The sequence below is a fragment of the Punica granatum genome, chromosome 6 (genome assembly GCF_007655135.1).
Source record: "Punica granatum isolate Tunisia-2019 chromosome 6, ASM765513v2, whole genome shotgun sequence".
Lineage (NCBI taxonomy): Eukaryota > Viridiplantae > Streptophyta > Magnoliopsida > Myrtales > Lythraceae > Punica > Punica granatum.
In genome coordinates, this window is record NC_045132.1 from 27,259,388 (window position 1) to 27,273,084 (window position 13,697).

The 13,697-nt window shown below is 40.6% G+C and overlaps 2 protein-coding genes across 7 annotated transcripts; both read right to left on the reverse strand.

Annotated features, from left to right (window-relative positions):
- Nucleotides 1–462: 462 nt before the first annotated feature.
- Nucleotides 463–3,450, reverse strand: LOC116212369 (ribonuclease P protein subunit drpp30). Of its 3 annotated transcripts, none has more exons than XM_031546934.1 (7): nt 2,990–3,450; nt 2,728–2,805; nt 2,559–2,639; nt 2,308–2,462; nt 1,909–2,216; nt 979–1,809; nt 463–870 (listed from the first exon to the last, which is right to left on the reverse strand). In XM_031546934.1, the coding sequence occupies exons 1-7, from the start codon at nt 3,398–3,400 to the stop codon at nt 758–760; spliced, it is 1,977 nt and encodes a 658-aa protein (XP_031402794.1). In that variant the 5' UTR covers nt 3,401–3,450; the 3' UTR covers nt 463–757. The 3 variants fall into 3 exon arrangements, with proteins under 3 accessions (XP_031402794.1, XP_031402795.1, XP_031402796.1); XM_031546935.1 differs by having other exon boundaries at nt 463–867; nt 2,990–3,449; XM_031546936.1 differs by having other exon boundaries at nt 2,880–3,126.
- Nucleotides 3,451–6,825: 3,375 nt separating this feature from the next.
- Nucleotides 6,826–10,687, reverse strand: LOC116210722 (receptor-like protein kinase HERK 1). 4 transcript variants are annotated; one of them, XM_031544743.1, is made up of 3 exons: nt 10,505–10,687; nt 10,156–10,222; nt 6,826–9,940 (listed from the first exon to the last, which is right to left on the reverse strand). In XM_031544743.1, the coding sequence occupies exon 3, from the start codon at nt 9,745–9,747 to the stop codon at nt 7,237–7,239; it is 2,511 nt and encodes an 836-aa protein (XP_031400603.1). In that variant the 5' UTR covers nt 9,748–9,940; nt 10,156–10,222; nt 10,505–10,687; the 3' UTR covers nt 6,826–7,236. The 4 variants fall into 4 exon arrangements, with proteins under 4 accessions (XP_031400603.1, XP_031400601.1, XP_031400602.1 ...); XM_031544741.1 differs by having other exon boundaries at nt 10,156–10,229; XM_031544742.1 differs by lacking the exon at nt 10,156–10,222.
- Nucleotides 10,688–13,697: the final 3,010 nt, after the last annotated feature.

Consider the following 13,697-nt stretch of genomic DNA (forward strand, 5'->3'; position numbering starts at 1 on the left):
GGTCGGTCATGTTTAGTGAATGACTAATGACGAGCCGTACTATGTAATTGTTAATTATGATAATTAAGTAATAAAGTAATTAGATGAGTAAGTTGTCACCCTTTTCTGGCAAAAAGGCTCAAGTGGAAGTGGTAAAGCGCCCCCCCTACGAGTATGGAAGTCGGCCCTCTCGGTTCCTCTCTGCAGGCGAACGGCGTTGCGTCCCCCACTAATCTGATTTCTATATTTTTTAAATTTACCGACCGCAATTTAATAAAGGCAAATATCAATCAATCTAAATCTCAGCTAGTCTTCAGTAGAGTTCTACTAGAACTTTAGGTAAGAATTAGAGCTACTAAGGTAATGGCCGTCCATCCATCAATGTATATCGAGTTGTCCAAAGTCCCGAAGCTTCGGGTTCGCAGTACAGTGTGCGACTAAATGTATTTCTAGGAATGGAAAAGAATGCACCCGAGGGGGGAAAGAGAACTGAATCCTGTTATCCAATAGTATATTTTCTCATTTACTTGGCAAATAAAGGGATGTGCAAAATTTTACCAATATCCTTTAGGATATTCGGTGCAATACTTCATCAACAACGCTATAATAAAAAACATAATGACGTAAAGAGTTATGATAAATTTTTCGATATATGCAGATCATTGCTCCAGACATGGAATTTCCATATCCAAGAAGGCATCCAACTGAAGCCTGAACTTGAATATGGAGCTTGAGTCAGCAAAATTACTTGCAACACAATCACGCTCGAGGCCATGAGTTAAACCTTTCTTCTACGTTTGTGCCCATGCTTCTTCATGATCTGCCGCCCCAACAGTCTCTTGAATGGGAAAGGTACTGCTCGGAGAGGTCTCCCTGCCTTTGTCGTTCCTGCTGAGACGAAGATCACAGGAAAACAAAACCAGCAACCATGAGCAAAAGACTTTGAAAAACTGAACTATAAATCATTCTAAACTATGTCTAACCACCAGTTACCAGTACCTGAAAACGATAGACTTGGAATCTGATGGGAAGCTCCCTGATCATCTACCCTGTGTATCTGATTTTCCAAGCCTACCTCAAGCGGCAGCTTATCTTTCATTGGTGAAGAATCGATCGCAATTTTCATCTGATCACGGGACAAATCATTATTTCTTAAAGGCACAGTATCACTCATAAGTTCCATCCTGTCATAAGGCACAGCAGACAGCCTGTCAGCAAGTATGCTTGTATCAGTTTGATTTCGCCCCATTGCTTTTCCGTCTGAGGGTACATCACTGGAGATCGGAGATGTATCTTTTGGAGATGTTGCATCCACAAGCAGAGCTATCCTATCCTTGTTACCAAAGTCTTCTGATTTTTGATACTCTCCATCAGTTCCAGAGGACAACCCATCTTCTCTGATAGACTCTTCACAAATCTGGATAGGACTGTCAGGGTGCGTACACTCCTCGTTGATCTGACAGTTAGTGAAATTTATATCATCTACCAGACTATGCAAGTCAACATCCCTCATCTTTGTGTCAATCACAGAGCTTTCATGCCGCAACAGAGCATCTGAATCATCACCCTCCAGTTTTCTTGGTTCCAGACCGTCAAGATCAGTTTGCTCTGACTCAACAGGCATATCTGATCCATTCAGGCTCAGGAACTCATCTTTCGTAGGCTCGGTATGAATTCTATTATCTTCAGCATCAACTGTTTCACTTGGTATCGATGGCTCTGCCATGAAACAATCTTTGGTGATAGCATCAGCTTCAACCAGGTATTCTTTAGCATCAATAGTTTCCATCACTAGGTCTTTAGAAACTTCATGAGTCGAAGTCTTCTGCTCTAAGGAGATATCACAAGATAAAGTTTTAGATTCAGAAGCACTCAATTTGATCTTGACAGACAAGTCAACTATAACAGAGTTGTCCAGCAAAATTTTACCGTCTTTTGTTGTTTGTGATGCAACCTCTCTCTCTGGTATCACTTGTAAACCACTTGATGGCATGGTTTCCATAAGCGATACAAAGTCAATCGCTTTTACAGTTTTGGATTCTTCTTTTGAAGCCGAAAGAGACTTCTCCAAATCCTCCAAGTGCAACTCTCCGGTGCCACTAGAGATCGGGTCCCATTCATCCCAATCAAGAGACCAAAGCTCCTTGCTGTCCTGCTTCTCCGTCGCTGGTATGGCCTCCACTTTGATTGTCTCCTTGTAAAATCGCTTCTTCCTCAGAGAATTAGCAATAAGAGTACTGTATTTCATTGGTTGATGAAAGAAATCAGATATATTTCAACCTTCAGCTAAGCATCCTAACACCAGCGAGACGGGACCTCGTTACGTACCTACAGTTTCTCGATACACATGGCTTTGCACGCTCCATAGGAAGCCCAATAAGAGAGAGAAAATTTGCAACATCATATGGTCCCCTAATTTCAGTTACAGAGGCTGCAGCACTCGACACGATGAGATTCTTCCCGCGAGTACAGTTTACTAATAGCTGCAAGATTAGACAGATAAAAATGATTAAGTCCTACACGGCCAGACCATGCTCTTGCTCGACTAAAACATAGAAAGAGAGACTAGTATGAGTCACCTTAATATTGGACATCATTTGGTTCCTCACTTGGGCGTCCGCGATGATTCTGGAATAAGTGATCTCAAAATAAACTCCCCGCTGCAATTCAAGATCATGGCATCAATCAAGTGGCTATTCAGAAACCAAGATGACATATGAAGAGAAAGAACTCAGAGAGAGTACGGACCGATATGGCAGCGTTAACCATGGGCTTTTTCACGCGGAATGGCAGATACTCCGAGAAATCAATGGCGATTATATCTACCTACGCGATCAAAAGGACAAATTAAGCAATCAACTCAAACACAACCGACAAAAAGATTCAGCCTTTAGCTTCACCTCCTTCGGAGCTATCTCGACATGCTCAATCAATTTCACTGCTAAAGCTCGCCGCATCTTTCTTCTGCCCGTCAGAATCCAGTGGATTCTGTCCCAACAAATGTACGTACCTCCGACTTCTCGCAAGCGTAATCGAAGGCGGTCTGGTTCAGCGGCCTGACAGCGACGAGGTCGTAGCTCTTCAGGACATGGTTGCCGGAGTTCAGAGCCTGAGCCTGGGCGAGGCTGTCGGCCAAGACGGTGAGGCGCGTGTACTGGTGGAAGGGGGAGGAGCGCGGGACACCAAGGAGGTCGCGATGGTGGGAGACGGATAAGGAGAGGGATGGAGCCGCCTTGAGGAGGGAGGAGAGGGAGAGGAGAGGGATGGAGCAGCGGTCGCGTTCGGACATCACGCCCTTCATGGCGTGGTTGTAGGCGATCCCGCCGTACCCGAGCTCCATTGCCTTGGTAGCGAGCTTTATGCGGTTGGCCTTATTAGAAGCTGAGGACTCGTAAGGTATATTCAGGTCGAAAAACCCCATTGTTGCCCTCGGAGATGGTGTGTCGATGCCGCCCGGGGGGTGTGGGTTTTTGCTCATTGTAGGGTTTTGCAAACGGGTTAGGGAGAAGATACCCGAACCGACCCGAGTAGTAGAGGATCTGGGCCGACAAACCAACCGTAACCCAGCCTGCCCGATTGTTTGGATTTTCCGGACCCAGACCATCACGGCCCACGGGAGTCACATTCGCTGATCCAAGTAAACGTTTAAACCCGATGACCCTATTCTACCGCACGTTGACCGTACTCTGATGCTAGACTTACACACTGGTTTCCCCTACCCTTGTGCATCCTAGAACATGATGATTTCTAGCTACTATTATCGAATTTGAAATCTTTTAATAATTATTAGACTAAGATGTGGACTACACCTTCCCTCCCATTATATTTACTAGAGTGTGATTCACGCGGACCGTGTGTACAATTTAAAAGTAAACTTTCAAGAAATTCTTCCATTTGCTAGCTTTCTCTATTAATCTTATCATTTCGATTTATTATATCTATTTATTACCCATCTCAATCATATACATGGGATCCTTTATCGCACAAAAATAATAATAAAATCCACATAATTTTGATAAATAAAAATGATCCATGTCTGTAGGGAAAAAGAAAAGAAAGCCACCTTCTTTTTATATTATTACTAGCATTTTTTACCTGTGCATTGCACGGGTAATATTTATATGAAATTTATTCAATATTTTTCATTCAAAAATAAGATTACACTCCTTAATTTTTTTTATGTAATTATACTTTTTGGGTTTCAAAATAAAATAAATTTATGTAAATCATGATCTAAAGTATAAATAAATATGTTTTAATTAATTTTATGCACTTGAAGAATCATTTGTTTCATATATACGAACATTATTTTTTATACTAAACTTTTTAACTTAAATTTAGAACGAAAATTTGTAATATCCATCTCTATAGTGAGTTAAACTTAGAACGAAAATTTGTAATAACTTAAACTTAGAACGAATTGGCCTGCACCGAACTATAGTGAGTTGGATTGCAGAACTCTGCTGGATCTCATCTCTTCGTGATAGGAAACTCGATGTTCTTTGCTTGAAGCTTCTATGGACTCATTACATATATTGTATATGGCGCAAAGGGAACGCTAGGATTTACCAAAAGCATATCACACCGCCAGCGGCTATAGTCCGAAAGATCTTTGAAGATGTGAAAGCTAAATTGTCTACACTTCCCCGGGTTTCTTACAAAATTGTAAATTCTATCTTAGTAGGCCACGTGTTTAGCTCTCTTAACTCTGATAAGGGCTAATTGGTATACCATTTTGGGTTTAGCTTGGGGACTCTTGATTTGTATTGGGTAAATGGTCTTGATGTAATTTATTTGATTAATGAAAGTCTCTACCATTTATCCAAAAAAAAAATTGTAATGTCAAAGTCTACTTATATATTAATATTTACGTGGGGGTAATTTTTTATTAAATTTCATTGAAAATTTTTGCATTCAACTGCATAATTGCACTTCTTAATGTTTTCTAATGTAATTACACTTTTTGGGTTTCGAATAATGTAACTTATGTAAATCATGGTTCCAAGTATAAATGAATATGTTATAATTAATCTTATGCTCTTAGAGTATTATATGTTTCATATAATATGATTATTATTTTTCATAATAAGTTTTTGGACATAAATTTAGAATGGTTGTATCATCAAAGTCTAATTATATATAATATTTTTTATTTATTTATGAATTTTAGTTCAATTATAGACTCTAAAGTCATCTATCATTTAAAAATTAATAATTTACAGATTACATTTTGTTGAGGCGACATTATCAAATTGAGAGAAAATAGGCATGGAGAGAGAGAGAGACGTGGGTAAGTTTTTTTTTCAATATTGCTCTTTTTGCCCTCATTCAATGGCCATTATTAATAGAATAATACGAAGTAGGAGCATTTTAGTCAAGTGAAAGTGGGACGAAAGACCCTCGCCTCTTTGTATATTAGTAGCTTGATTGTGAATATATAATAGTATCGAACGGTTTCCATTTTAGCCCCGTCAAGTCAAAGTGCGAGGACTATCCGATATAGAAATAAATGAACGATATATCATTTGATTATAGACACAGAGAGAATTACTCCCTCTGATCCCTTTTCTGTATGGTTAGCCCAAAAAATCTCTCCAAAACTTGTCGTGAGTAATTACTACGTACGTGCGTTATTGTGTTGCAATAATTGCATGCTTTGCTTTCCCGCACCTTCCCCGTCCGTCCTTCCTCCTCCAATTTTCATTCAGTCAAGGACAATCTTCTATACATAAAGCAAGATGACCCCACTCAGCATAGCAGTTCTTCTTCCAGTCCACTCCATCGATCAAACTCTAAACACGGCCCTCCGTCTCCGTCTCCATTTTATAAACGGTCGACTGTTGGATCGATATAAAATATTACTCAAGATAAGAATTGATGTAACATCAAATTTTCAATGGGCAATTTATTAATTTACTTATAAATTTATGGTTATCATACTCTATGTCACTCCCTCTCTTAATTTTTCCTCCTTTTTATCTTTAAAAAAGTGTCCGGATTTTTGCCCGACTAATTCCTATAGTCTATGTGAATATCCTGCACACTCCCGTGACAAGTCAGTTCAATTACGCGAATTGTGCAGGGTTATTCATAGAGAGTATTATCATATATAATTTTTAGATTGATTCAAACTTGAATTTCCACTATAGAAATTCCACCCCTTAAACACCACGTCTATTTTTTTATTGAAATTGTTTGCACTGCTAAACTTTTATTGATTTACTTTTTATTTGTGTCTTTTTTATAATCGTTCCATATACTTTGGGTCACTTTCTTCTACATTCACGTATACTTTTCGAGAGAAATTACTTAGAATTATATATTATTTATTAATGAATATAATGGCATTTTTATGCATAATATAAATAGATATGCTATATTTATACATCAAAAATTAATATTTTTTCGATCTTATGAATTAGATATTCTCTAACACATACATACGTACTTATAATTTTTTGCCTTTGTAAAAAATTATTTAATCACTAATTTTAAAATTGCATATACATTTTTACCTTTTTATACTTATTATTATCGTTTTATTAAGTTCCTCAGTTCTTTTTTCTCCGTGTTTATATATTTACTAAATTCAGATGATTTCGAAATTGGATTGTTCTATCTATTTTAAAATAACTCACACTATATTAATCTATTAATAATGTCCTTTCCAATATTACTGTTATCCGTTCTCACATTTCAACCATACATTATTGTGAATTGAACACTCATTTGGAGATTCACCCAAAAAAAAAAAAGAAAAAAAACTTATTTGGAGACCTGCGGCATCGCGCATGCTCCTTCCCAATCATGGTCGAGTGTTACTATGATCAAGAAGGAAACAGGGAATTAACGAAGCCAAATGGCCATGAGACTTAACATTATCAATAATCCACATTGAAATTAAACATTATAGAGGCCTCCCGTAAGGAGCCAGTAATCTGCAGCAAATGTCAAATGGTAACCAAGACAGCCCATATCTATGAAAATACGATTCACTTTTAACCTCCCAACGCATTTTGTACAGAGATCTTCTCCGAGCACGCCACGGAGCTCAAGCAGCACAATCCCATGAATAGTTCAATAGAATGAAGTTAATTTAGACAACTCTTCGACGACCGACTTGAACTACTACATGTCCAAAACCATAACCCTTTGCCCAGTCCTCTCTTTTTTTATTTTTCTTTTTCATTTGCAAAACTTCTCAACAGATCAAGTTCGAGTTATGGCAAAAGTGAAAATGGATTTGTTGTATAATTATTACCGGCCCTCAGACTTCACTAGCTGCGAGAAGACCCGGCTCATTGAAACCCCCGACAGATCATCATCTACTGCACCCCCTTCCACTTCTAAAGCCACAGCAGAAACACTAGCATCGACATTGCTAAAATTGTTGACCTGCGGAGAGAGCTCACCGATCATATTTGTGCTGTTGTCCTCGGGATCGCCTTGGAGAACCGCCTCCTGCAGCTGAAGAGCGTACTCGAGATTCCAGAGAACATCTCCCATGGCAGGCCTGTCCACCCCGAAATCTGCCAAGCATTTCTCTGCAGTTTCAGCAAACTTCCTCAGAGAATCGGGCCTGATCATCCCTGCAAGGGTCGGGTCTATGATCTTATCCAGCTGGCCCTTCTTCTGCCACTTCATGGCCCACTCCGCTAAGTTCACCATCTCTCTTGGAAGGGTCGGGTCTATTACGGGCCTAGCACACAGAACCTCAAACAGCACCACACCAAAGGAGTAAACATCCGATTTCTCAGTCAGCTGTTGTCTCCGGAAATATTCTGGGTCGAGGTACCCAAAACTTCCTTTAACAGCTGTGCTCACGTGGGTCTGGTCGAGTTCGGGACCTGCCTTTGAGAGCCCGAAATCAGCGACCTTCGCCATCAAGTTCTCGTCCAGCAATATGTTTGCGGACTTCACGTCTCGGTGGATGACTGCTGTGGCGTAGCCTGTGTGGAGGTAGTGGAGCCCACGGGCTGCCCCAATGCATATTTCAAGCCTCTGCTTCCAGCTCAGATTCGGGAGGTCTGACCCATAGAGGTGGCTCTTGAGGGTACCATTCTCCATATACTCGTATATCAGGATCATCTCGTTCCTCTCGTCACAGTACCCAATCAGAGACACCAGGTGGCGGTGGCGGAACTGGGACAGCATCTCGATCTCTGTCTTGAACTCCGCAAGCCCCTGCTGAGATTTGGGGTTGCCTCGCTTAGCAGCAACTTTAGTCCCGTCGCTCAGTTCTCCTCTGTAAACTTTCCCGAAACCACCAATCCCTATCACCCAACTCTCATCGAAGTTGTTTGTGGCTTCTTGAACGGCTGCAAATGGGATCCGGTAACCAAGATTAGAAGCAATACTAGCAGTTGTTCCATTTGAGTACTTGCTCCCCATAGTAAGAGAAGTTCCTCCATTGATCGATATGGGAATCCATGTCTTCGAAAGCCCCTGCCCAGAAAACCTCTTCCTCCTCCTCTGGCAACAGACGAGCAATACTCCGATGAACGCTAGAGCCATGACCCCCCCGACACTGGATCCCACTATGACCCCCACCATGCTCTTCGAGCTGGAGCCAGAAGAAACTGCTGAAGAGTCTCCACTGAGGCTTCCATCCGAGTTGTTCATCTTCATGATCTCAAGGCCATTTAAGATTGCATTCGGGTAACCACCGCTTTCTGTGCTAGGCCCAATGCTCACGCGAAGTGTGGTGCTATCAATTACATCTGTCACTAGGTCCAAGTAGTAAGGAGCTGCCAAGACATTGAACGTCCTCGTACTCAGATCAAGATTGCTGACAACGATCGATGAGCCAATGTAGACGTTGAACAAAAGCTGGTTCAGGGAGCTGCTAACTATGTCGCAGAAGTGGAACCGAACAAGATACCTGAATCTCGAGTCCACATCAAACTGCCACGTCACATTGAAGTTGCTGTTGGGATCACTTGCAGAGTTCATCTCTGTCAGAGTCCCATAGACTGTGCTTGGGGCTATGTTTGGGGTCGGCCCGCCAGACACGTAGTTAACAGCCCCAATTTTGGTCACATTCTTGGCAAGGCTGGCCTGAACCAGGAAATTTCCATCGGGCACCCAGGTCCGCCAAAGCGTATCATTTGCCGACGAGACTGTGGGTCCACCCATGTTCACTCGATGTACAGTCTCAAGGGCCTGAACTAAAAGGCCCTGGTAGTTTCCTGAGGGAAGGACGCTTGCATCATCCTGAATCAGCTCATCAGGCACCGAAACAACCTCGATCGCATTCAAGAAAGCAAAGGAATTATCCGAAGGGTTGAAAGTAACAACGATACTGCTCGACGACGCGTTCACCGAGAACTCCTTGACCACAACACCTGTGGCGGTGAAACGGTTGAGGAGGACAAAACTCTGGGCAGAGACCGAGAATGTTGCGGAACTCATGTTGTAGGAATTGTAAACAAATGGTGAGAAATAGAGCCGAATCCAGTGCCTTCCTTTCTGAGTGGCGGGGAAGGTGTACTTTGTGGACCCTGTGAAAACCCTAGCAGTCTGATACAGCGGAGAATCACCTTTGGCGTTGGATGATGACTTTGCAAGGACATCCTCTGGGGTGGAGAGGAACTTCGAAGCTGCAGAGTTATCGGCAATGAAGACTCGATCTCCGACAGTTGTATTGCTGGAAGATCCGCAGTCTATGAGGTAATTATCAGGAGGATTGTATCCCTCGCAAGAGCTTTGCAAGTGCAAGATTGATAGAATCCACAGAAGCAACACGTCGATTCCCTTTCTGAGCATCATCTTGTGTGCCAGACTCAGAGTCGGCAGTTAACAAAGATTGGGACTTTGGGCCTCCCTAGGCTTAGCTAAGATTAAGGATATATGCAGAGGGAGCTGAAATCAAGAACCCATGCCAGAAATTGAGTAAAGCTATCGAGGGTGAAAGCTTTTGGATCATCCAGGAACAGTAAGGAGGGAGCTGAAAAATAACAACCTATCAAGAGAAATGAGAAAAGCTGATTAAAGACGGAAACTTTCTTATCATTCGGCAACAGTAGAGAAACACCCAGAAGCAGAAATTGCAAGAAGCAGGATCTGTCCTGTACTAATCAGAAATCAAACTGAAATCACAAGCTCAACCAAACAATATTGAACAAGACAAGGACCGAGCTGCCAAGGACAGAAAAGGAAGGAGAAGGGTGTACGAACCAGACGGCAAATTTGGAGTAGCCCCTTCTGAAGAATTGAAATTGAATCAGCCTCCAGCCCAATCTATCTAGTCTCTAAAAGGAAAACAAATAATAAAAAAAAGAACTGTTGAAAAAGCTTGGGAACAAGTGGATCCAGAGCTATATGGCGAAGCACAAGCTGGTGTGTACACGGGTATTGACAAACACATGGGATTTGTCTATGCTGCTGAGGTTAATGGAACAGGTAGGAACAACAAAAGAAAATACAAACGGCAAAGTCCTAGGGAAGTCGGGGACTGGTGTTTGAATACAGAGAGGAGCCAGCTATTCAACCCGAGTTAAGTAAGAGAGAGGAAGGGTGAGCTGACCTTTTGTAAGCTGTAACACTCCGAGCAATCTTTACTGTTGAGGGTTGAGTGAAAGAGAGAAGATTCGCAGAAAATGAGAGGAGAAATGGAGCAGAGAGAGAGAGAGATGATATTGTGGGGGGAGAGAATCAATGGGAACTCTGTTTGGTGGAGAGTGGAGGTGGTGGTGGTGGCGGTGGCAATGGGGAAGAAAGAGACAGTAACAGATGCATTAATTAACTCCACCACCATTAATCAGTGCGGGTCCATAAATTAATTAATTAATGAATTAATTAATTGAGTGGTTATTATTTATTTTTTACTTTATTTTAGATTTTAGATTTAGATTAGGTCAGAGAATAAGAAGAAGCTGGTAAATAGATTTTCAGAGGAATGGTGTGAAGAACGAACAGAAAGAATATTGGACAGTGAGGGGCTTCATCACGGGGTCAGCTTTAGTTAAAGCTCAGCCCAACCGCAACGGAATTTCCCAAATCCGGCATGCCTTTAATCACAAGGCTGGCTCTCATGCATCTCCCGTCATATAAAACCCGTTTTCCACCAAAACTCCCTCTTAACGACGTACTCAAAATAAAAATCCCAATAAAACGGGAGGCGCTTGTGCCGTTAGGTGCCGAATAACGTCGTCACGAGACATGACAGTAAGATCGTGTCTGCTGGTGTCTTTCGACATCGTCCGATGGAATTGCCAACTAAGCCAGGATAATCTATTCTTATTAGAAAAAATAAAATAAAATCATTTTGTTCCGAAGTACTTTTTTTTAAAAAAATTATTGCCAATTAAATAAAGCAATGATGATATTATCTTCATGGGTTAGGCAGAGATGTGACCAATGGAAGTAATAAATGTGACGTGTTTTTTTAACAATTTCAGATATATATAAAAAAAATATACGAAGGCCGCAGTATTTTCATTAGTATTCTCTCTCTCTCTCTCTCTCTCTCTCTCTCTCTCTCTCTCTCTCTTTAATTTTTTATTTATTATGAATACAAGTGTTCTCAATTGATCATGGACGCTAACGTTGGTTCATTATCGGTGTTACATTCATCATGCCGGAACTTATGCTACTCAACTGCTATAACTGTCTGAATATATATTTATGATTATATAATTAAGAATCCTCTTGCACATGATTTAGACAAATGACATCGCAAGACACTTGGAAGCTAGACCACGTACGAGCAACTTCTTTGGCCTGCTCTATGTCAACATAAGCTGCAGGCAGAACAATATAGATACAGATGAGGAAGTCTTTTTTCTTCCCCCCTTTCCCATGTGCTCTCAAGAGCAAACTCTTGTCTTTATTACATGACTTAATCGGGAAGAGAATTATAATTGGTAATGCTTAATTGAGGGGAGATGCAGAGATGTGCGTGCAGGGACGGCAGTATCTATCAAACAAAATTTTTATACCTTTTCCAAGCCGGTTTTCATGGCGCGACTCTTGTAGGTGTAGCTGGCCATATGTTATGGTTTGTTTGTTTGACCTCCTTACCTCATTTTTTTTTTCTATTTCTTTGTCTGATTACTAAACACCAACAAAAAAAAATTAGATTAATAAAACATCAATCAATCGATCAATATAATATGTACGATTCGTTGTTGGCAGCTGCGGTCGTGACAGGCACAACAATCTTTGCAGCTGCTATAAAAAAGAATTACTTGATTTTTTTTTATGGATTTCTCTTTTAATTAATTCAATTCAATGATATATATCCATTCTAATTTCCAAGCTTGCGTTCCGGACGTTTCATTCATTATTAAATAATAATAAATCAGTTTAGTACCAACGTTATTTATTGGATTAATAACTAAAAAAAATACAAATCTTTCACATTTTAACAATTTTAGCATGAACTTTTTCTTTAACTTAAAAATGCATAAACTTTTGATTTGATAACAATTTTAGCATTGCGTAAAATTTTTCGATAATTTGGACGAAATCGAGGCCATAGAGGACATCGACAACTTCAATCGAGGGAGGACGCTAGAGACCTCAATCGGGGTGGTGGTGACCAGAATTGAGACCCCCCATCCCCCGAATCAGGAGAACCCTCAAAACGGGGATTCTTCCGATTCCAGCGGTTGAAATCACGACCCCGACCATCACCCACTGATTTGGGTTGCCGACGCCCACTGTGATTTCGATTCCGTCCAAATTAACGAAAAATTTAACGTCGTAGTAGAATTATTATCAAATCGAAAATTTATGCAGGGAAAAAAGTTCGTACTAGAATTGTTAAAATGTGAAAGGTTTCTATTTTTTTTATTAACCCTTATTTATTTACTAACTAATGTTTGATTATGTTGGGCTCGAGTCTTCGAAGCTCAGATAAGAAAAACACAATCACCTGTCCAACTCCAATCGGTAATTGACCGACCCTTTCTGCATTCACTCACTAGTGTAGCGTGCATTCGGATAGCTCCAATGGGCCCGGGTCATCTTCAGACTTCGAGATCATTTATGGATATGTATGGGAAATTGGATGATGATGGATCAAATGGGCCAACAAGAGCAGTAAGTACTACGATAATGACCAGGTTCGGTTCAGCCATGGATCCAGCAGAAAGAGAACATGCCCCCATTAATTGACACCTCGAATATCATCCATCCTTACATGACATAACATAACATAACATCATTTGGAAATGATGCTGTCTATTGAAATAATAATAGTTATTTGTTACTTCAGTTGTCATGACTCATGGCCCAATAACGATTTATACATTTCAGAAACAAATAAATGGTAAGGATCCAATCCAAAATCAATTCCATATCAAATATCATATATATATATGTATATATATTTACAAATAAGTTAACATCTAAGAGAATTTTGTATTATGTCCATTATTATATCGGCAATGCTTTTTGTGAGAATTCGTTCTCATCGGCATGTCCAATCCACGTAGTCCGTTCCAACTGAGTATGAATCACCTTCAGTTTCATCACAGTCTATTAATCTAACACATAATTTACATTTTCATTACGCTGGCAGTGCGATTTACCCAGAAGAAATGTCCAATACCAATTTATTTATTTATTGTGAATAAATATATTTTCCAACAAAAAGAAAAAAAGAGATTCCCAACCGAAACGATAATAAAAGAATTCTATGACGGCCGTCAATTGGTCCGAGACGGAGGACCCTCCAGATCACAGTGAGGCGGGGCGCACAGAGGACACGATCT